Consider the following 24,973-nt stretch of genomic DNA (forward strand, 5'->3'; position numbering starts at 1 on the left):
TGGCTGGGTTAGGACAGACAGACAGACAGTCAGGATGGACGTGGCTGGGTTAGGACAGACAGACAGACAGACAGACAGACAGGATGGATGTGGCTGGGTTAGGACAGACAGACAGACAGACAGACAGACAGGATGGATGTGGCTGGGTGAGGACAGTCAGACAGACAGGATGGATTTGGCTGGGTTAGGACAGACAGACAGACAGACAGACAGGATGGACGTGGCTGGGTTAGGACCGTCAGACAGTCAGGATGGATGTGGCTGGGTTAGGACAGACAGACAGACAGACAGACAGGATGGATGTGGCTGGGTGAGGACAGTCAGACAGACAGTCGATGGATGTGGCTGGGTTAGGACAGTCAGACAGACAGTCAATGGATGTGGCTGGGTTAGGACAGACAGACAGGATGGATGTGGCTGTGTTAGGACAGACAGACAGACAGGATGGACGTGGCTGGGTTAGGACAGACAGACAAGATGGATGTCGCTGAGCTAGGACAGACAGACGGACAGGATGGATGTGGCTGGCTTAGTACAGACAGTCAGGATGGATGTGGCTGGGTGAGGACAGTCAGACAGATGGTCAAGGTGGATGTGGCTGGGTGAGGACAGTCAGGCAGACAGACAGACAGGATGGATGTGGCTGGGTTAGGACAGACAGTCTGGATGGATGTGGCTGGGTGAGGACAGACAGACAGTCAGGATGTGTGTGGCTGGGTTAGGACAGACAGACAGACAGACAGACAGACAGACAGACAGACAGACAGACAGACAGGATGGATGTGGCTGGGTGAGGACAGTCAGACAGGATGAATGTCGCTGGGTGAGGACAGTCAGACAGATGGTCAAGGTGGATGTGGCTGGGTGAGGACAGTCAGGCAGACAGTCAGGATGGATGTGGCTGGGTTAGGACAGTCAGACAGACAGTCAGGATGGATGTGGCTGGGTGAGGACAGTCAGGCAGACAGTCAGGATGGATGTGGCTGGGTGAGGACAGTCAGACAGACAGTCAGGATGGATCTGGCTGGCTTAGTACAGACAGTCAGGGTGGATGTGGCTGGATAGGACAGTCAGACAGATGGTCAAGGTGGATGTGGCTGGGTGAGGACAGTCAGGCAGACAGTCAGGATGGATGTGGCTGTGTTAGGACAGACAGACAGACAGGATGGACGTGGCTGGGTTAGGACAGACAGTCTGGATGGATGTGGCTGGGTGAGGACAGACAGACAGTCAGGATGGATGTGGCTGGGTGAGGACAGACAGACAGTCAGGATGGATGTGGCTGGGTTAGGACAGACAGACAGACAGTCAGGATGGACGTGGCTGGGTTAGGACAGACAGACAGACAGACAGACAGACAGGATGGATGTGGCTGGGTTAGGACAGACAGACAGACAGACAGACAGACAGACAGGATGGATGTGGCTGGGTGAGGACAGTCAGACAGACAGGATGGATTTGGCTGGGTTAGGACAGACAGACAGACAGACAGACAGGATGGACGTGGCTGGGTTAGGACCGTCAGACAGTCAGGATGGATGTGGCTGGGTTAGGACAGACAGACAGACAGACAGACAGGATGGATGTGGCTGGGTGAGGACAGTCAGACAGACAGTCGATGGATGTGGCTGGGTTAGGACAGTCAGACAGACAGTCAATGGATGTGGCTGGGTTAGGACAGACAGACAGGATGGATGTGGCTGTGTTAGGACAGACAGACAGACAGGATGGACGTGGCTGGGTTAGGACAGACAGACAAGATGGATGTCGCTGAGCTAGGACAGACAGACGGACAGGATGGATGTGGCTGGCTTAGTACAGACAGTCAGGATGGATGTGGCTGGGTGAGGACAGTCAGACAGATGGTCAAGGTGGATGTGGCTGGGTGAGGACAGTCAGGCAGACAGACAGACAGGATGGATGTGGCTGGGTTAGGACAGACAGTCTGGATGGATGTGGCTGGGTGAGGACAGACAGACAGTCAGGATGGATGTGGCTGGGTGAGGACAGTCAGACAGTCAGGATGGATGTGGCTGGGTTAGGACAGACAGACAGACAGACAGACAGTCAGGATGGACGTGGCTGGGTTAGGACCGTCAGACAGTCAGGATGTGTGTGGCTGGGTTAGGACAGACAGACAGACAGACAGACAGACAGACAGACAGACAGACAGGATGGATGTGGCTGGGTGAGGACAGTCAGACAGGATGAATGTCGCTGGGTGAGGACAGTCAGACAGATGGTCAAGGTGGATGTGGCTGGGTGAGGACAGTCAGGCAGACAGTCAGGATGGATGTGGCTGGGTTAGGACAGTCAGACAGACAGTCAGGATGGATGTGGCTGGGTGAGGACAGTCAGGCAGACAGTCAGGATGGATGTGGCTGGGTGAGGACAGTCAGACAGACAGTCAGGATGGATCTGGCTGGCTTAGTACAGACAGTCAGGGTGGATGTGGCTGGATAGGACAGTCAGACAGATGGTCAAGGTGGATGTGGCTGGGTGAGGACAGTCAGGCAGACAGTCAGGATGGATGTGGCTGTGTTAGGACAGACAGACAGACAGGATGGACGTGGCTGGGTTAGGACAGACAGTCTGGATGGATGTGGCTGGGTGAGGACAGACAGACAGTCAGGATGGATGTGGCTGGGTGAGGACAGACAGACAGTCAGGATGGATGTGGCTGGGTTAGGACAGACAGACAGACAGTCAGGATGGACGTGGCTGGGTTAGGACCGTCAGACAGTCAGGATGGATGTGGCTGGGTTAGGACAGACAGACAGACAGACAGACAGACAGGATGGATGTGGCTGGGTGAGGACAGTCAGACAGACAGTCGATGGATGTGGCTGGGTTAGGACAGTCAGACAGACAGTCAATGGATGTGGCTGGGTTAGGACAGACAGACAGGATGGATGTGGCTGTGTTAGGACAGACAGACAGACAGGATGGACGTGGCTGGGTTAGGACAGACAGACGGACAGGATGGAAGTGGCTGGGTTAGGACAGACAGACGGACAGGATGGATGTGGCTGGCTTAGTACAGACAGTCAGGATGGATGTGGCTGGGTGAGGACAGTCAGACAGACAGTCAGGATGGATGTTAGGGGGGATGTAGGTGGGTGTGACATAAATCAGGCTAAGAAACTTGTACATGAGAAACTTTATTTTACAAGAGAGGGACAGAACGTGATAATATGTTCCTATCTCTTTCACACACACACACACACACACACACACACACACACACACACACACACACACACACACACACACACACACACACACACACACACACACACACACACACACACACACACACACACACACACACTCATCCCCTGAGCCTGAGCCTGAACAGGGTTTAAGCTGAAATATCTCCCACAGCCTGTCTGTTCCAGGATAAAGCACTCATCCATTAGGATGAAGCAGTAGCCTGCAGCTCAACAGGGTATCAAGGACTTCATAATGTTGTCTTGGTTGAGCTTTAGTTAATCATTGAACAGAATGTACTGAAGCAAACTGCCACTGTACCGTTTAGATGACTGAGTAAGAGTTTAAATGACCTTTTATCGTGACTAATTACCACAGGATTAAATGAGCTGGAGAGAATCCTAAATGGTTCATGTATTATGAGACAGAACATTGGTAATTAATGTTCCAAATGTTCAGCAGCACTAAAATAAGAGATGTTTTTCAGTCACAGTACGAGATGGATTCATTATATTACAGACAGTAGCATGGCCACAACTGATGGAAGGTTTTAGTTTATTGAAATGATTTTCCACTCCTTGTAATTCATAGCATGTTACTAACATGCTACTAACATGCTACCACTGTCACTGGTCCATGTTGTTATTTCAGCCGGGATTCTAATGGCTGCCTTGTCTCTGTGTGTCCTTTTCAGAGGAGGTCTGATCCAGACAGGGGAGCAGTACGAGTTTGTCCACCACGCCTTGAGCCTCTTCGAGACCCGCCTCTCCGCCGACACCGGCCAATGAACAGAGGCCAGGAAGTTTTCGTTAAAACGTGCCAGGTTTTTCCAGGAAGTGGAATTTAATTCCCCCTAGCGGGAAGGACCTATCTTACCTGGTGACTGTGAGGTCATGTGACTAATGAGGAAGTGGATGTTCGGGTGACGATTGGATGGTAGATGTCCTTGTGGGCTTTGTCTTTGTGGACATGTATGGACAGCCTGGACTGCTATTGGCTGATTGATTGAGTCTCCTTACAGAGAGAGAGATGGAGGTATGGACAGGTGATTATGTCTCTGAATGTAATGTATCCTTTCTTCTCTTCCTCTCTTTCCTCCTCCTCCTCTTCTTCTACTACTTCCTGTCATTCGTGAGCAGCTCTGCTTCTGAAAACGTTGTTGTGAGCAACCTGCCTCTGTCCAATCAAACTCTCTGATACTGCAGCTCTGTCCAATCAGATTGCCTGATATTGATTCTGTAGTATACCTACACTCTGACCTCTTACTACTATGTGCTACAGTAGATGGGTAGGTAGTCTGTGGTCCTTGAATCGTCCATGGTGTTTCTATTAAAAAGCTAAAGGTACGTTGTCGAAACGAATAGCACTTGTCTTTGTGACTTTACTAGGATATTTTTTGAATTCTGATTATTTATTTATTTTTTAAACTATGTGTTGTTACACAAAGGGTATTATTCTGAAGACTGTTATATTCCATTGGAGGTTGGCTTTTCTCTCAGTAACACACTAGAAGCCGCCCCTCTGCCATATACTATACCTCTAATAGCATGTTGATCATCCATTGAAAGATCAGTGTATGAAAAGGTGAGGGAACGATTGGGCCTGTCTGCACGCTACTACACATCAAAAGGTCTTTACACTATGGGGATGGCCATTATACACACTGAATTGGAAGCAAATAACCAACATAAAAAGCCAACCGACACGCGGCCCTTCAGGAATTGAGTTTGGCAGCCCCCTGCTATAGGCCTGTCCTATAGATCTACCTTATTCACAGAGAACTGTCATGGCCGCCGTGTGATCCAATGTTCCATACCAAAGCTCTCTGTTATCAGGTGCTGTGTGATCTACCCTGGCTCTGAAACGACATCACTAAATCAATCTTAATAACAAAACCTTTTTCTTTTTCTATTTTCCATTTCTTAGCTTTCAAATCCATCCTCAGGTATATTGTGTTGACCATTAAAGGCCCAGTGCAGTCAAAAACATGATTTTGTCCCCCCCTGTGTTTTATATATATACACATACTATGATGTTGGAATAAGGCAGTTAATTGAAATTGAGATAAAAACGGCTGCGTTGGGCCTTTAAGCATCACAGATATATGACAACTTTCTTTACCAAAATGTAAACGTTTACATTTAAATGACATGTTATGTTTAATTGTTGATCATATAGATTAAATGCTAGTAATAATAATTATTTTTAGTTTTATACAATATTAAGATAATGTTTTGATGTGTAACAGTAAACTCATGATGGTTTGGTACTTTTAGACATGATGTTTTCCCTGTATGCCTGAATGGTGTAGATTCCCACACACTTTATCTCTGAAACAAAACCATTATTACAAAGATAACATCAATCAGACACTTATAAAAATAAAATGGTCTGGATTATCTGACCCTGATTTCAAACTCTGATATACTGTAGCTTCTAAATGCCGAATACATACAGTTGAAGTCAGAAGTTTTACATACACCTTAGCCAAATACATTTAAACTCAGTTTTTCACAATTCCTGACATTTAATCACAGTAAAAATTCCCTGTCTTAGGTCAGTTAGGATCACCACTTTATTTTAAGAATGTGAAATGTCAGAATAATAGTAGAGAGAATTATTTATTTCAGCTTTTATTTCTTTCATCACATTCCCAGTGGGTCAGAAGTTTACAGACACTCAATTAGTATTTAGTAGCATTGCCTTAAAATTGTTTAACTTGGGTCAAACGTTTCGGGTAGCCTTCTACAAGCTTCCCACAATAAGTTGGGTGAATTTTGGCCCATTCCTCCTTACAGAGCTGGTATAACTGAGTCAGGTTACACCTAGGTAGGCCTCCTTGCTCGCACACGCTTTTTCAGAATCTGCCCACAAATTGCCTATAGGATTGAGGTCAGGGCTTTGTGCTAGCCACTCCAATACCTTGACTTTGTTGTCCTTAAGCTATTTTGCCACAACTTTGGAAGTATGCTTGGGGCCATTGTCCATTTGGAAGACCCATTTGCGACCAAGCTTTAACTGATGTCTTGAGATGTTGCTTCAATATATCCACATAATATTCCTACCTCATGATGCCATCTATTCTGTGAAGTGCACCAGTCCCTCCTGCAGCAAAGCACCCCTACAACATGATGCTGCCACCCCCGTGCTTCACGGTTGGGATGGTGTTCTTCGGTTTGCAAGCCTCCCCCTTTTTCCTCCAAACATAACGATGGTCGTTATGGCCAAACAGTTCTATTTTTGTTTCATCAGACCAGAGGACATTTCTCCAAAAAGTACAATCTTTGTCCCCATGTGGAGTTTTTTTATGGCGATTTTGGAGCAGTGGCCTCTTCCTTGCTGAGCAGCCTTTCATGTTATGTTGATATAGGACTTGTTTTACTGTGGATATAGATACTTTTGTACCTGTTTTCTCCAGCATCTTCACAAGGTCCTTTGCTGTTGTTCTGGGATTGATTTGCACTTTTCGCACCAAAGTACATTCATCTCTAGGAGCCAGAACGTGTGTCCTTCCTGAGCAGTATGACGGCTGCGTGGTCCCATGGTGTTTAGACTTGCATACTATTGTTTGAACAGATGAACATGGTATCTTCAGGTGTTTGGAAATTGCTCCCAAGGATGAACCAGACTTGTGGAGGTCTACAAAAAATTTCTGAGGTCTTGGCTGATTTATTTGGATTTTCCCATGATGTCAAGCAAAGAGGCACTGAGTTTGAAGGTAGGCCTTGAAATACATCCACAGGTACACCTACAATTGACTCACATGATGTCAATTAGCCTATCAGAAGCTTCTAAAGCCATTACATATTTTTCTGGAATTTTCCAAGCTGTTTAAAGGCACAGTCAACTTAGTGTACGTAAACTTCTGACTCACTGGGATTGTGATACAGTGAATTATAAGTGAAATAATCTGTCTTTAAGCATTTGCTGGAAAAAATTACTTGTGTCATGCACAAAGTAGATGTCCTAACCGACTTGCCAAAAATATAGTTTATTAACAAGAAATGTGTGGAGTGGTTGAAAAATGACTTTTAATGACTCCAACAACCTAAGTGTATGTAAACATCCGACTTCAACTGTATATTGGACATGACTCCCTTCAAACTTTTCTGGTAATTCCTAAAAAATCTGAAGTGAGTTGCACAATTACTAGCTTGGAATCCATCCTGAATAGCGCTCCATTTCACTATGGTCTCACTGGTGAAGCAGAGTAGTATTCAGGGTGGATTCTAGACAAAACAAATACCCCTCCCTGCTCCTTCCTCTTCAAACAAGACATCCTTGAGGTCGTTTCCTTAATTCCACCAGGGTTTCTAACTCAACAAGACGATTCCCACAAACATCCAAAGTTATTGTCGTGAAAGCTGCTTGCCCATACAGATCATGATTTAGAATAGTTTAGTAGCCTGGAAACTCAAACTGAATATATCACTATTTCACTGAAACAGTAGGGAAGTAGAGTAATATCTGTGTTCCGGGCTCGGGTTTTAGTGATCAATAGCCGGATGGTCTATAATCTACATTATGCTTCTCTTCATGTACATTATATTCATAGGTTGCAAATTTGGTCACAATATTGTTTTAAACGTTCATGTTGGACTGATGCCCGACTGAGCATTTTACTAAATGCATCGTCAATGAGCGCTGATGAAGATTTCATCAAAAAGCGCATTACAGTGGATTGGAAATACAATGAAATTCAAAATGAGGCAAATCATTTGTAGGAAAACATTGAATGTCGCCAGATTGACTTTCACTCGCTAGCTAAAATTGAGGGGAGGCCACCGGATTTTAGCTAGCTAACGTTAGCATTGCTAGCTATTTTTGACGAACTTTACAAGCTAATGACAACATTGCCACGTCTAAAGTAAATTTGAAGGCATGATAATACTGGCATTAAGTTGTTTCCTACTAAATGTTTGACTACTTTTACAATGTCATCGTATTTCCATGCACTGTAGTGTAATTTTGACGAAACAGTAGATAGCCTCCGGTAGAGGGCGGCTTGACGACGTTCATAACAATGGCATGACACGACCGAGTGATGGAGGTGCAAGTCATGAATATGCATGATGGAGGAATTTATATACACTACATCTATAAGGACCATTTAGCATAATGTGGACAGGCATATCTATAAGGACCATTAAATATAATGTGGTCAGGCATATCTATAAGGACCATTAAATATAATGTGGACAGGCATATCTATAAGGACCATTAAATATAATGTGGACAGGCATATCTATAAGGACCATTAAATATAATGTGGACAGGCATATCTATAAGGACCATTAAACATAATGTGGACAGGCATATCTATAAGGACCATTAAACATCATGTGGACAGGCATATCTATAAGGACCATTAAATATAATGTGGACAGGCATATCTATAAGGACCATTAAACATCATGTGGACAGGCATATCTATAAGGACCATTAAATATCATGTGGACAGGCATATCTATAAGGACCATTAAATATCATGTGGACAGGCATATCTATAAGGACCATTAAATATAATGTGGACAGGCATATCTATAAGGACCATTAAACATAATGTGGACAGGCATAACTATAAGGACCATTAAACATAATGTGGACAGGCATATCTATAAGGACCATTAAACATCATGTGGACAGGCATATCTATAAGGACCATTAAATATCATGTGGACAGGCATATCTATAAGGACCATTAAATATAATGTGGACAGGCATATCTATAAGGACCATTAAATATCATGTGGACAGGCATATCTATAAGGACCATTAAATATAATGTGGACAGGCATATCTATAAGGACCATTAAATATAATGTGGTCAGGCATATCTATAAGGACCATTAAATATAATGTGGACAGGCATATCTATAAGGACCATTAAATATCATGTGGACAGGCATATCTATAAGGACCATTAAATATAATGTGGACAGGCATATCTATAAGGACCATTAAATATAATGTGGACAGGCATATCTATAAGGACCATTAAATATAATGTGGACAGGCATATCTATAAGGACCACATAGGAATCTATCTTGCAGGTGAAAATGTGCGAGTGTTCGACCAAGGAGGATACAGTTTGTTGTGTGACAATGAATTGAGAAACATTTCACTTTTTGTATGTACTTATGGATGACATTTTGTATTATTATTTGTGATTAAAAAAGAAAATTGGTTTTGGATACATAAAACGTTAACCGTCCGTGCATATTGTTTACTGTTAGTAGAGTTGTATCTATCCACTACGTGGGCTTAATGGCCATATTAGCCAGGAGGACAAAGGGTTGCGTTCCAAATGGGACCCTAGAGCCTTTAAAGTGCACTACATTTGAGCAGGCCCATAGAGCTCTGATCACAAGTAGTGAACTATCTAGAGAAGAGGGTGGTGTTTAGGACTCAGACCTATGAGTTCTTCCCTGATGTACTACTAATGGACTTGAATGTTGTGATTCGTTCTCTCCTTGTCCGCCATAATAACCACAGTAGTAGCTATTTATATATCTGATATAAGCTGTACATATTGTATGTATGCTTTAATGAAATCTACATGTTTGGAGGGCAGCACAAGGAGAGGTGCAGGCCTTTAAACAGCTGTTTGTGTTGTTCCTACTACTGAGGGGAAAAGGGGGTTTTATCTTCTACTGTACGACTGGACATCTGTTCACTGAATACTTGCTGGTGCGGAGGAAATATGTTGCCATTAATCTGTATTCCAACTCTTGTAGTGTTTATTCAAAAAAACAACAGACCAAAACTAAAATCTAAAACTTAAGCTAAAACTAAAACAGTGTGTTGAGTAATTGTTTTGGTGGTTTACTGAGGGTTTAGTACTGAAGCCATGCTATGAACTTTAGACAGCTCTGAAGTGTTCTGTTGACTGTATTACTGTACTGTACATGGAATATTCCTGGATGTTACTCTACTACCCTGTGTTGTGCAGAGTTCTACTACGTTGGGAGTACTACGTTGAGAGTTGTACTACCTTGAGAGTACTACGTTGAGAGTTGTACTACCTTGAGAGTACTACGTTGAGAGTTGTACTACCTTGAGAGTACTATGTTGTACTACCTTGCGAATACTACGTTGAGAGTTGTACTACCTTGAGAGTACTACGTTGAGATTGTACTACCTTGAGAGTACTACGTTGAGATAGTACTACCTTGAGAGTACTACGTTGAGAGTTGTACTACCTTGAGAGTACTGCGTTGAGAGTTGTACTACCTTGAGAGTACTACGTTGAGAGTTGTACTACCTTGAGAGTACTACATTGTACTACCTTGAGAGTACTGCGTTGAGAGTTGTACTACCTTGAGAATACTACATTGAGAGTTGTACTACCTTGAGAGTACTACATTGAGAGTTGTACTACCTTGAGAATACTACGTTGAGAGTTGTACTGCCTTGAGAGTACTGCGTTGAGAGTTGTACTACCTTGAGAATACTACATTGAGAGTTGTACTACCTTGAAAATACTACGTCGAGAGTTGTACTACATTGGCTAGACAGTTAGCGGCTTGAAGATGCCACTAAACTACCCTGTACCTAAACAGAAAATGATACTGTACCTAATGAAACTGCTGATACTGTACCTACTGTAAGACGTTGACTTTATAGTCCCTACTGCCAATAAAGAGAAACTGTTTCGAACTATCACACACGGATCTGTTTTTAATTTCATCCTTGCCTCACTTCAGCATTTAAAAAAAATTGTAATGTTGTAAAGTGAGATATGTTCAAGTGAAATGTTGCAACACAGTCAAAAGGCAGAGCCTCTGAAACATGGCAGATGACTACAGTATTTCAGGGCTCCAGACTGCACTATAGATATGTGAAAATGTCAACGGAAACTGTAGTAGTTGAGGTTTGATGTTGTTGTCATACCCAACAGACTATGCTCAGTTGCCGGAAATTGAAAACAAACTAGAATTGAAAATACATTTCGAGCTCTGAGGTTTACTGAAAGTGTTGGTTTGAGAGAGAGAGAGAGAGAGAGAGAGAGAGAGAGAGAGAGAGAGAGAGAGAGAGAGAGAGAGAGAGAGAGAGAGAGAGAGAGAGAGAAAATACAGGAAGGGGAAAAAAGGAGTGGACTACATAAAAGTAGTTCTGGAGAACAAAGACTTTTGATGCCCTCTCTCTCTCCAAGGGGGAAAGTTTAGAGACACATATTTTAAAACACATCTATACAAATTTTAATACATTTTTTTATTGAAATTTAACTCAGAGAATGAAGTATCAACTGCGCACTAAAGGTCTATATCGTAGTCTGAGGGGGTTCTGGTTGAACGCTGTGGAAGCTTGGAGCTGGAGTCATACAAACATTCTACTGGTTGAGGATATCCTGTAAGGACTCAAGTATCTCACTGTTTGGAGGAGGTGGAACTGGATGAAAGTCTCTGACGTGAAACAGTGATCAGTTGTCTTCACACAACGTCTACTAGGAGTTCCTTACTACTGAATTATCTGAAGAAGAAAAACATTCTGGGTGATTTTGGAACATTGCAACTGCAAGGATTCACAGGACTTTAGCTGTACTCAAGTGGATGAGGCAGTTCTACTGATTTAGTTGTACTCAAGTGGATGAGGCAGTTCTACTGATTTAGTTGTACTCAAGTGGATGAGGCAGTTCTACTGATTTAGTTGTACTCAAGTGGATGAGGCAGTTCTTCTGATTTAGTTGTACTCAAGTGGATGAGGCAGTTCTTCTGATTTAGTTGTACTCAAGTGGATGAGGCAGTTCTACTGATTTAGTTGTACTCAAGTGGATGAGGCAGTTCTACTGATTTAGTTGTACTCAAGTGGATGAGGCAGTTCTTCTGATTTAGTTGCACTCAAGTGGATGAGGCAGTTCTACTGATTTAGTTGTACTCAAGTGGATGAGGCAGTTCTTCTGATTGCCGTATATCTTTTTGCGGAGTATGGTTTTGGATTATGCTCTTTTGGATTTAAATTTTTGGGGACGTGAATAATGTATAAATCAACAATCGAAATGCTGAAATGTAACGTTTTTTTTTTAACACTTTGTGTGGCATCAGGGATTCTCTTGGTAAGTCTAGAAAAACTCATTCTATCCATCATATCCAATGAACCACTTGATGTAAGTCTCATCAAAAAGTTTCTAAAGTTTATTTCTGTTCATTTATTTGGGAAACGTTTCTGTAGGTTAGAGAGAGATAGAAGCTGCTGTTTGTATGATACTATTGTGTTTTGAGTTTCACCAAAACATTTGGTCTCAACAAAGCTTTTACACATATTATATACAATGTTATTTTGACACATTTACATCAAATCTTTTCAGTGTGTATCCGCTGTCGCCGAGGACCAGAAATGCAGCATAAACGTAACCGAGGCCGACAGCAGTCTGGACTCTATAACGTTAAGACTGACTACGGAGGGACAACAGTGTAACTTCACTGTGTTATCTGTGGACAGTAGCTCTGTAGTAACACACTGTGTGGAGGATCTGGAGGAAAAGTATACCTTTCAATGCCAGGTAGTGAGTTTACAACCCGGAACATCACACACCCTGCAAATCATGTCCACCACAGATGAACAACGGGCCAATGTCACCCTGCAGACCAGTGAGTTGGGCTTTTGTTGGGGATTATATATTTATGGAAAATATATTATAGATTTGTTGTTGTTTTTTCTCCTTGATTTGTATATTTCAAATCAATATCTAATAATGTGATTTGTATATTTCAAATCAATATCTAATAATATGATTTGTGTATTTCAAATCAATATCTAATAATATGATTTGTGTACGGCAAAATGATGTATAGTTGAATCAGTGTTTCATAGTCACTCTTTCTCATTGATATTTATTATGGGAGTAATGCATTTAAAATGTCTTCAATCCACGTGTCATTAGCTTCTCTGACTGTGTTGTTCTGGTTGCCATGTTTCCTCTGCTCTTGGATACATAGTGTGGGTACCTATTCTACTATCTGTTGCAGCAGGCTTTTCACTTGTGTCCTAGGAGGGAGAGAGCTCTCTGCTGCCTGTCCTCACATCATACAGGCTTTCCACTTGTGTCCTAGGAGGGAGAGAGCTCTCTGCGGCCTGTCCTCACATCATACAGGCTTTCCACTTGTGTCCTAGGAGGGAGAGAGCTCTCTGCTGCCTGTTGTCACATCATACAGGCTTTCCACTTGTGTCCTAGGAGGGAGAGAGCTCTCTGCTGCCTGTTGTCACATCATACAGGCTTTCCACTTGTGTCCTAGGAGGGAGAGAGCTCTCTGCTGCCTGTCCTCACATCATACAGGCTTTCCACTTGTGTCCTAGGAGGGAGAGAGCTCTCTGCTGCCTGTCCTCACATCATACAGGCTTTCCACTTGTGTCCTAGGAGGGAGAGAGCTCTCTGTGGCCTGTCCTCACATCATACAGGCTTTCCACTTGTGTCCTAGGAGGGAGAGAGCTCTCTGCGGCCTGTCGTCACATCATACAGTCTTTTTGTTACATTTCATGTGGTTTTCCCTCGGCTTCACTTATATGACCACAGGAACTGAAACCCTGCTGAGAGAGAGTGATAAACCAGTAACAGTGTGTGTGTGTGTTTTTGTGCATGTGTGTGTTTTCTTGTGGGTGTATGTGTGTGTGTGTGTGTGTGTGTGTGTGTGTGTGTGTGTGTGTGTGTGTGTGTGTGTGTGTTTTTGTGCATGTGTGTGTTTTCTTGTGGGTGTGTGTATGTGTGTGTGTGTGTGTGTGTGTGTGTGTGTGTGTGTGTGTGTGTGTGTGTGTGTGTGCGTGTGTGTGTTTTCTTGTGTGTGTGTGTGTGTGTGTGTGTGTGTGTGTGTGTGTGTGTGTGTGTGTGTGTGTGTGTGTGTGTGTGTGTGTGTGTGTGTGTGTGTCTGTGTGTGTGTGAGTGTGTGTGTGTTTTTGTGCGTGTGTGTGTTTTCTTGTGGGTGTGTGTGTGTGTGTGTGTGTGTGTGTGTGTGTGTGTGTGTGTGTGTGTGTGTGTGTGTGTGTGTGTGTGTGTGTGTTTTTGTGCGTGTGTGTGTTTTCTTGTGGGTGAATGTGTGTTTGCCGGCACATGTCTGCAAGCTTATGTCCTCACATGGCTCTACAGATGTAGGATCTTAAATTGATCCCTCTTTTGTTGCTGAGAACTGCACAGCAGGAAATGCAAACTTGTAGAGTATTTTAGTTTTTAAAAGTATTCTAAAGTTTGCAATTTCCCCTTTGAAATGTCGTATTATTTTCCTGCTGTAGCAAACTGGCTCAAATGAAGATCCTATATCTGTATGAGTGAACATACACTTGGCAGGGACCCAGAACAGTATCTGACCTTAAGTGTATATTTCCAGACTCTCTCTATCGCCCCCCCCCCCCCCCCCCCCCCTCTCTCTCTCTCTCTCTGTCTTTCTCTCTCACCCCAGCTATTTCCTGACTCCATTGTCCCTTTGTACTAACGGATACAGGGAGTCCTGTGGGTGGGGTGTGGGAGTGGAGGGCAGGACACTATGTTTGGTTCACAGGGCCTGGGCCGATTAGGGTGCATGGCACTGCTCTTGACCTTCTCAGCATGCTATGTCCCCTTTAATAGACTAGTCTGGTCATACATCATACTGAGACCTTTAACAGACTCTAGTCTGGTCGTACATCACACTGAGACCTTTAACAGACTCTAGTCTGGTCATACATCACACTGAGACCTTTAACAGACTCTAGTCTGGTCGTACATCACACTGAGACATTTAACAGACTCTAGTCTGGTCATACATCACACTGAGACCTTTAACAGACTCTAGTCTGGTCATACATCACACTGAGACATTTAACAGACTCTAGTCTGGTCATACATCACACTGAGACCTTTAACAGACTCTAGTCTGATCATACATCACACTGAGACCTTTAACAGACTCTAGTCTGGTCATACATCACACTGAGACCTTTAACAGACTCTAGTCTGGTCGTACATCATAATAAGACCTTTAACAGACTCTAGTCTGGTCATACATCACACTGAGACCTTTAACAGACTAGTCTGATCATACATCACACTGAGACCTTTAACAGACTCTAGTCTGATCATACATCACACTGAGACCTTTAACAGACTCTAGTCTGATCACACTGAGACCTTTAACAGACTAGTCTGATCATACATCACACTGATACCTTTAACAGACTCTAGTCTGATCACACTGAGACCTTTAACAGACTCTAGTCTGATCATACATCACACTGAGACCTTTAACAGACTCTAGTCTGATCACACTGAGACCTTTAACAGACTAGTCTGATCATACATCACACTGATACCTTTAACAGACTCTAGTCTGATCACACTGAGACCTTTAACAGACTCTAGTCTGATCATACATCATACTGAGACCTTTAACAGACTCTAGTCTGGTCGTACATCACACTGAGACCTTTAACAGACTCTAGTCTGGTCATACATCATACTGAGACCTTTAACAGTCTCTAGTCTGGTCGTACATCATAATAAGACCTTTAACAGACTCTAGTCTGGTCATACATCACACTGAGACCTTTAACAGACTCTAGTCTGGTCATACATCATACTGAGACCTTTAACAGTCTCTAGTCTGGTCGTACATCATAATAAGACCTTTAACAGACTCTAGTCTGGTCATACATCACACAGAGACCTTTAACAGACTCTAGTCTGGTCGTACATCACACTGAGACCTTTAACAGACTCTAGTCTGGTCGTACATCACACTGAGACATTTAACAGACTCTAGTCTGGTCGTACATCACACTGAGACATTTAACAGACTCTAGTCATACAGTGCATTCGGGAAGTATTCAGACCCCTTGACTTTTTCAACATTTTGTTACATTACAGCCTTATTCTAAAATCGATTTAAAAAATAAGTAAATCATCAATCTACACACAATACCCCATAATGACATCACAATACCCCATAATGACATCACAATACCCCATAATGACATCACAATACCCCATAATGACATCACAATAGCCCCTAATGGCATCACAATACCCCATAATGACATCACAATACCCCCTAATGGCATCACAATACCCCATAATGACGTCACAATACCCCATAATGACATCACAATACCCCATAATGACATCACAATAGCCCCTAATGGCATCACAATACCCCATAATGACATCACAATACCCCCTAATGGCATCACAATACCCCATAATGACATCACAATACCCCCTAATGGCATCACAATACCCCATAATGACATCACAATACCCCCTAATGGCATCACAATACCCCATAATGACATCACAATACCCCATAATGACATCACAATACCCCATAATGACATCACAATACCCCATAATGACATCACAATACCCCATAATGACATCACAATACCCCATAATGACATCACAATACCCCATAATGACATCACAATACCCCATAATGACATCACAATACCCCATAATGACATCACAATACCCCATAATGACATCACAATACCCCATAATGACATCACAATACCCCATAATGACATCACAATAGCCCCATAATGACAAAGTGAAAACAGATTTTTAGATATTTTTTGCAAATGTATTAAAAATTAAAAACAGAAATATCCTTTGCTATGAGACTCAATTGAGCTCAGGTGCATCCTGTTTCCATGATCATCCTTCAGATGTTTCTACAACTTGATTGGTGTCCACCTGTGGTAAATTCAAATGATTGGACATGATTTGGAAAGGCACACATCTGTCTATATAAGGTCCCACAGTTGTCAGTGCATGTCAGAGCAAAAACCAAGCAATGAGGTCAAAGGAATTGTCAATAGAGCTCAGAGACAGGATTGTGTAGATGCACAGATCTGAGGAAGGGTACCAAAACATTTCTGAATCATTGAATGTCCTCAAGAACACAGTGGCCTCCATCATTCTTAAATGGAAGACGTATGGAACCACCTAGACTCCTCCTAGAGCTGGCCCCCGGCCAAACTGAGCAATTGGGGGAGAAGTCCCTTATTTATTTATTTATTTATTTATTTACCTTTATTTAACCAGGTAGGCAAGTTGAGAACAAGTTCTCATTTACAATTGCGACCTGGCCAAGATAAAGCAAAGCAGTTCGACAGATAAAACGACACAGAGTTACACATGAAGTAAAAACAAACATACAGTCAATAATGCAGTATAAACAAGTCTATATACAATGTGAGCAAATGCGGTGAGAAGGGAGGTAAAGGCAAAAAAGGCCATGATGGCAAAGTAAATACAATATAGCAAGTAAAATACTGGAATGGTAGTTTTGCAATGGAAGAATGTGCAAAGTAGAAATAAAAATAATGGGGTGCAAAGGAGCAAAATAAATAAATAAATTAAAATTAAATACAGTTGGGAAAGAGGTAGTTGTTTGGGCTAAATTATAGGTGGGCTATGTACAGGTGCAGTAATCTGTGAGCTGCTCTGACAGTTGGTGCTTAAAGCTAGTGAGGGAGATAAGTGTTTCCAGTTTCAGAGATTTTTGTAGTTCGTTCCAGTCATTGGCAGCAGAGAACTGGAAGGAGAGGCGGCCAAAGAAAGAATTGGTTTTGGGGGTGACTAGAGAGATATACCTGCTGGAGCGTGTGCTACAGGTGGGAGATGCTATGGTGACCAGCGAGCTGAGATAAGGGGGGACTTTACCTAGCAGGGTCTTGTAGATGACATGGAGCCAGTGGGTTTGGCGACGAGTATGAAGCGAGGGCCAGCCAACGAGAGCGTACAGGTCGCAATGGTGGGTAGTATATGGGGCTTTGGTGATAAAACGGATTGCACTGTGATAGACTTTTAGACCTTGGTCAGGGAGGTGACGAAGAACCTGATGTCCCTCTGACAGAGCTCCCGAGTTCCTCTGTGGAGATGGGAGAACCTTCCAGAAGGACAACCATCTCTGCAGCACTCCACCAATCAGGCCTTTATGCTAGAGTTGCCAGAAGGAAGCCACTCCTCACTAAAAGGCACATGACATCCTGCTTGGAGTTTGCCAACAGGCACCAAAAGGACTCTCAGACCATGAGATACAAGATCTTCTGGTCTGATGAAACCAAGTTTGAACTTCTTGGCTTGAACGCCAAGCGTCACGTCTGGAGGGAACCTGTTACCATCCCTATGGTGAATAATGGTGTTGGCAGCATCATGTCTGGAGGAAACCTGTTACCATCCCTATGGTGAATAATGGTGGTGGCAGCATCATGATGTGGGGATGATTTTCAGCGGCAGAGACTAGGAGACTAGTCAGGGTCAAGGGAAAGATCAACGGAGCAAAGTACAGAGAGATCCTTGATGAAAACCTGCTCCAAAGAGCTCAGGACCTCAGAATGGGGGGAAGGTTCACCTTCCAACAGGACAATGACCCTAAGCACACAGCCAAGACAATGCAGTAGTGGCTTCGGGACAAGTCTCTGAATATCATTGAGTGGCCCAGCCAGGGCCCAGACTTGAACATCTCAGGAGAGACCTGAAAATAGCTGTGCAGCGACACTCCCCATCCAACCTGACACAGCTTGGGAGGATTTGCAGAGAAGAATGGGAGAACCTCCCCAAACACAGATGTGCAAAACTTGTAGCGTCATACCCAAGAAGAGTCGAGGCTGTAATCGCTGTCAACGGTGCTTCAACAAAGTACTGAGTAAAGGGTCTGAAAACTTATGTACATTTGATAATTTCCTTTGTTTTCTTAAAATACATTGCAGACATTTTGTGAAAACCTGTTTTTGCTTTGTCATTATGGGGTATTGTGATGTCATTATGGAGTATTGTGATGTCATTATGGGGTATTGCGATGTCATTATGGGGTATTGTGATGTCATTATGAGGTATTGCGATGTCATTATGGGGTATTGTGATGTCATTATGGGGTATTGTGATGTCATTATGGAGTATTGTGATGTCATTATGGGGTATTGCGATGTCATTATGGGGTATTGTGATGTCATTATGGGGTATTGCGATGTCATTATGGGGTATTGTGATGTCATTATGGGGTATTGTGATGTCATTATGGGGTATTGTGATGTCATTATGGGGTATTGTGATGTCATTATGGGGTATTGTGATGTCATTATGGGGTATTGTGATGTCATTATGGGGTAGTGTGATGTCATTATGGGGTATTGTGATGTCATTATGGGGTATTGTGATGTCATTATGGGGTATTGTGATGTCATTATGGGGTATTGTGATGTCATTATGGGGTATTGTGATGTCATTATGGGGTATTGTGATGTCATTATGGGGTATTGTGATGTCATTATGGGGTATTGTGATGTCATTATTTTTATTTATTTATTTATTTTACCTTTATTTAACCAGGTAGGCAAGTTGAGAACAAGTTCTCATTTACAATTGCGACCTGGCCAAGATAAAGCAAAGCAGTTCGACAGATAAAACGACACAGAGTTACACATGGAGTAAAAACAAACATACAGTCAATAATGCAGTATAAACAAGTCTATATACAATGTGAGCAAATGAGGTGAGAAGGGAGGTAAAGGCAAAAAAGGCCATGATGGCAAAGTAAATACAATATAGCAAGTAAAATACTGGAATGGTAGTTTTGCAATGGAAGAATGTGCAAAGTAGGAATAAAAAATAATGGGGTGCAAAGGAGCAAAATAAATAAATAAATAAAAATTAAATACAGTTGGGAAAGAGGTAGTTGTTTGGGCTAAATTATAGGTGGGCTATGTACAGGTGCAGTAATCTGTGAGCTGCTCTGACAGTTGGTGCTTAAAGCTAGTGAGGGAGATAAGTGTTTCCAGTTTCAGAGATTTTTGTAGTTCGTTCCAGTCATTGGCAGCAGAGAACTGGAAGGAGAGGCGGCCAAAGAAAGAATTGGTTTTGGGGGTGACTAGAGAGATATACCTGCTGGAGCGTGTGCTACAGGTGGGAGATGCTATGGTGACCAGCGAGCTGAGATAAGGGGGGACTTTACCTAGCAGGGTCTTGTAGATGGGGTATTGTGATGTCATTATGGGGTATTATGGGGTATTGTGATGTCATTATGGGGTATTGTGTGTAGATTGATGAGGCTGTAACGTAACAAATCATTTAGAAAAAGTCAAGCGTTCTGGATACTTTCTGAATGTACCTCATACTAAACTCCGCCCCTTTCTGGCCACAATGCCCCCATCAGCTGGACTATCACTTCTTATCTAGAGCTATTTTAACACATAAAACATTTAGATAACACAGTGGCATTTAGATCATCCATGGCTAGAGGTATCATGCTAACATTAAAACTAATTAGAAGAAAATAAATGAATGCATCCTTGTCACTCCAATGTGACTGTAGACATTAAAAAGTCTAGTTTCATTGTCTGTGAGATCAGCCACAAAAGGAGGGTTGCTCTATGCCATGTTAATACGTCCTACCAAATACAATGACATTCTGGCATTCCAGAATGGCATTGTTCTATTCTGTCAGTACCACCACAGGAGAGGCTCGTTAACGCACCACTGTTACCCACCCAAATGGGCGCCTGCCTGCCTGGAATAGGGAGTCAGGGCTCGCCTCCTGCCCCCTCCCCACCCATCTAAAAGGTCCCCTTTTTCTCTTCTCTCGCTTCCCATCATCCCCTCCCAGCGGGCTAGCGGGGGCTCGGGGTCTGACTGGGGCTGAAGCCGTGGCCAGAGAACTTTAAACAGCCATGAAACAATCCTATCTGCTTCCGCCATCTCCACCACGCACCTCTCTACTGGTCTGTTCTCAGAGCCTCTACTGGTCTGTTCTCAGTCTCTCTACTGGTCTGTTCTCAGAGTCTCTCTACTGGTCTGTTCTCAGAGTCTCTACTGGTCTGTTCTCAGAGCCTCTACTGGTCTGTTCTCAGAGTCTCTCTTACTGGTCTGTTCTCAGAGTCTCTCTACTGGTCTGTTCTCAGAGTCTCTCTACTGGTCTGTTCTCAGAGTGTCTCTACTGGTCTGTTCTCAGAGCCTCTACTGGTCTGTTCTCAGAGTCTCTCTACTGGTCTGTTCTCAGAGTCTCTACTGGTCTGTTCTCAGAGTCTCTCTACTGGTCTGTTCTCAGAGTCTCTCTACTGGTCTGTTCTCAGAGTCTCTACTGGTCTGTTCTCAGAGTCTCTCTACTGGTCTGTTCTCAGAGTCTCTCTACTGGTCTGTTCTCAGAGTCTCTCTACTGGTCTGTTCTCAGAGTCTCTCTACTGGTCTGTTCTCAGAGTCTCTCTACTGGTCTGTTCTCAGAGTCTCTCTACTGGTCTGTTCTCAGAGTCTCTCTACTGGTCTGTTCTCAGAGTCTCTACTGGTCTGTTCTCAGAGTCTCTCTACTGGTCTGTTCTCAGAGTCTCTACTGGTCTGTTCTCAGAGTCTCTCTACTGGTCTGTTCTCAGAGTCTCTCTACTGGTCTGTTCTCAGAGTCTCTCTACTGGTCTGTTCTCAGAGTCTCTCCACTGGTCTGTTCTCAGAGTCTCTCTACTGGTCTGTTCTCAGAGTCTCTCTACTGGTCTGTTCTCAGAGTCTCTCTACTGGTCTGTTCTCAGAGTCTCTACTGGTCTGTTCTCAGAGTCTCTCTACTGGTCTGTTCTCAGAGTCTCTACTGGTCTGTTCTCAGAGTCTCTCTACTGGTCTGTCTCAGAGCCTCTCTACTGGTCTGTTCTCAGAGCCTCTACTGGTCTGTTCTCAGAGCCTCTACTGGTCTGTTCTCAGAGCCTCTACTGGTCTGTTCTCAGAGTCTCTCTACTGGTCTGTTCTCAGAGTCTCTCTACTGGTCTGTTCTCAGAGCCTCTACTGGTCTGTTCTCAGAGTCTCTACTGGTCTGTTCTCAGAGTCTCTCTACTGGTCTGTTCTCAGAGTCTCTCTACTGGTCTGTTCTCAGAGTCTCTCTACTGGTCTGTTCTCAGAGTCTCTCTACTGGTCTGTTCTCAGAGTCTCTCTACTGGTCTGTTCTCAGACTCTCTACTGGTCTGTTTTCAGAGTCTCTCTACTGGTCTGTTCTCAGAGTCTCTACTGGTCTGTTCACAGAGTCTCTACTGGTCTGTTCTCAGAGTCTCTCTACTGGTCTGTTCTCAGAGTCTCTCTCCTGGTCTGTTCTCAGAGTCTCAGTCCCTCTACTGGTCTGTTCTCAGAGTCTCTCTACTGGTCTGTTCTCAGAGTCTCTCTACTGGTCTGTTCTCAGAGTCTCTCTACTGGTCTGTTCTCAGAGTGTCTCTACTGGTCTGTTCTGGTCATAGTTCTATGAAGTGCTGTGTTGTTCTGTTCTGTCCTGGCACAACACCTCTGACTGATGAGACACGGTGTAACAGTAATGTCATCAGTCTCTGTGTAGTTTAATTTACCACCACACCTCTGGTGAGGCATTGTGTAACAGTCCCAGTTATTCCTCTCAGAGAGTAAAGACCTGCAGCTCTGTCTACTTTCTGTGAAGATCTGCCTGCTGTCATTCCTCTCCTAATGAAACATTGTGTAACAGCGTTGTTCATCAGTCATTCCCCTGACCAGTCATTCCCCTGACCGGTCATTCCCTTGACCAGTCTTTCCCCTGACCGGTCATTCCCCTGACCGGTCATTCCCCTGTCCTGTCATTCCCCTGACCAGTCATTCCCCTGACCTGTCATTCCTCTGGCCAGTCTTTCCCCTGACCTGTCATTCCCCTGACCAGTCATTCCCCTGACCAGTCATTCCCCTGACCTGTCATTCCTCTGGCCAGTCTTTCCCCTGACCTGTCATTCCCCTGACCAGTCATTTCCCTGACCAGTCATTCCCCCTGACCAGTCATTCCCCTGACCAGTCATTCCCCTGACCTGTTATTCCCCTGACCAGTCATTCCCCTGACCTGTTATTCCCCTGACCAGTCATTCCCCTGACCAGTCATTCCCCTGACCAGTCATTCCCCTGACCAGTTATTCCTCTGACCAGTTATTCCCCTGACCTGTTATTCCCCTGACCAGTTATTCCCCTGACCAGTTATTTCCCTGACCAGTCATTTCCCTGACCAGTCATTCCCCTGACCAGTTATTCCCCTGACCAGTCATTCCCCTGACCAGTCATTCCCCTGACCTACTACATAGTTCTCTGTGTAGTTCTGCACCACTCCTCTGGTGATGATGTTGTCTAACAGTTATTATTTTGGCCATCTAACTTGTCTGTCATGTAGCCATTGTTATGACAGTGATCCCGCCCTGACATTGTGACTGCTTTTGGATCAGATTTTGCAATATCAACTCAGCAAAAAAAGAAACGTCCCTTTTTCAGGACCCTGTCTTTCAAAGATAATTCGTAAAAATCCAAATGACTTCACAGATCTTCGTTGTAAAGGGTTTTAGCACTGTTTCCCATGCTTGTTCAATGAACCATAAACAATTAATGAACATACACCTGTGGGATGGTCGTTAAGACACTAACAGCTTTCAGACGGTAGGCAATTAAGATCACAATTATGAAAACTTAGGACACTAAAGAGGCCTTTCTACTGACTCTGAAAAACACGAAAAGAAAGATGAGCAGGGTCCCTGCTCATCTGCGTGAACGTGCCTTAGGCATGCTGCAAGGAGGCATGAAGACTGCAGATGTGGCCAGGGCAATAAACTGCAATGTCCGTACTGTGAGACGCCTAAGACAGCGCTACAGGGAGACAGGACGGACAGCTGATCGTCCTCGCAGTGGCAGACCACGTGTAACAACACCTGCACAGGATCGGTACATCCGAACATCACACATGTGGGACAGGTAGAGGATGTCAACAACAACTGCCCGAGTTACACCAGGAACGCACAATCCCTCCATCAGTGCTCAGACTGTCCGCAATCGGCTAAAAGAGGCTGTACTGAGGGCTTGTAGGCCTGTTGTAAGGCAGGTCCTCACCAGACATCACCTGCAACAACGTCACCTATGGGCACAAACCCACCGTCGCTGGACCAGACAGGACTGACAAAAAGTGCTCTTCACTGACGAGTCGCGGTTTTGTCTCACCAGGGGTGATGGTCAGATTCGCGTTTATCGTTGAAGGAATGAGCGTTACACCGAGGCCTGTACTCTGGAGCGGGATCGGTTTGGAGGTGGAGGGTCCGTCATGGTCTGGGGCGGTGTGTCACATCATCATCGGACTGAGCTTGTTGTCATTGCAGGCAATCTCAACGCTGTGCGTTACAGGGAAGACATCCTCCTTCCTCATGTGGTACCCTTCCTGCAGGCTCATCCTGACATGACCCTCCAGCATGACAATGCCACCAGCCAGACTGCTCGTTCTGAGCGTGATTTCCTGCAAGACAGGAATGTCGGTGTTCTGCCATGGCCAGCGTAGAGCCCGGATCTCAATCCCATTGAGCACGTCTGGGTCCTGTTGAGGGGTCCTGTTGGATCAGAGGGTGAGGGCTAGGGCCATTCCCCCCAGAAATGTCCGGGAACTGGCAGGTGCCTTGGTGGAAGAGTGGGGTAACATCTCACAGCAAGAACGGGCAAATCTGGTGCAGTCCATGAGGAGGGGATGCACTGCAGTACTTAATGCAGCTGGTGGCCACACCAGATACTGACTGTTACTTTTGATTTTGACCCCCCCCCCCCTTTGTTCAGGGACACATTATAAAATTTCTGCTTGTCACAAGTCTGTGGAACTTGTTCAGTTAATGTCTCTGTTGAATCTTGTTATGTTCATACAAATATTTACACATGTTAAGTTTACTGAAAATAGTTGCGCAGTTGACAGTGAGAGGACATTTATTTTTTTGCTGAGTTTTAGTTGAACAACTTGTTTGCTTGAATATCAAAACATGTACCTGTGCTTTATAAGTGAATTGCCAACTTGACTTTTGTTTAAACTTAGCTTG

At 44.0% G+C, this 24,973-nt stretch overlaps 2 protein-coding genes across 2 annotated transcripts in view; both read left to right on the forward strand.

The window, feature by feature from the left end:
- Positions 1–4,571, forward strand: part of LOC116371247 (receptor-type tyrosine-protein phosphatase R-like) — a gene marked incomplete at its 5' end in the record, with an annotated part of 36,819 nt that extends 32,248 nt beyond the window's left edge. The window contains 1 exon segment of the mRNA XM_031820129.1: positions 3,905–4,571. Coding sequence (XP_031675989.1) covers positions 3,905–3,998 — 94 coding nt within the window.
- A 6,796-nt stretch (positions 4,572–11,367) lies between these two features.
- Positions 11,368–24,973, forward strand: part of ptprb (protein tyrosine phosphatase receptor type b) — a 107,454-nt gene continuing 93,848 nt past the window's right edge. Inside the window, exons 1-2 of the mRNA XM_031820111.1 lie at positions 11,368–12,266; positions 12,519–12,801. Of these exons, the coding sequence (XP_031675971.1) occupies positions 12,189–12,266; positions 12,519–12,801 (361 nt within the window). The 5' untranslated portion in view covers positions 11,368–12,188. The remainder of the gene's footprint in view (positions 12,267–12,518; positions 12,802–24,973) is intronic.

Source organism: Oncorhynchus kisutch, unplaced genomic scaffold (genome assembly GCF_002021735.2).
Source record: "Oncorhynchus kisutch isolate 150728-3 unplaced genomic scaffold, Okis_V2 scaffold3051, whole genome shotgun sequence".
In the NCBI taxonomy this organism is placed as follows: Eukaryota; Metazoa; Chordata; class Actinopteri; order Salmoniformes; family Salmonidae; genus Oncorhynchus; species Oncorhynchus kisutch.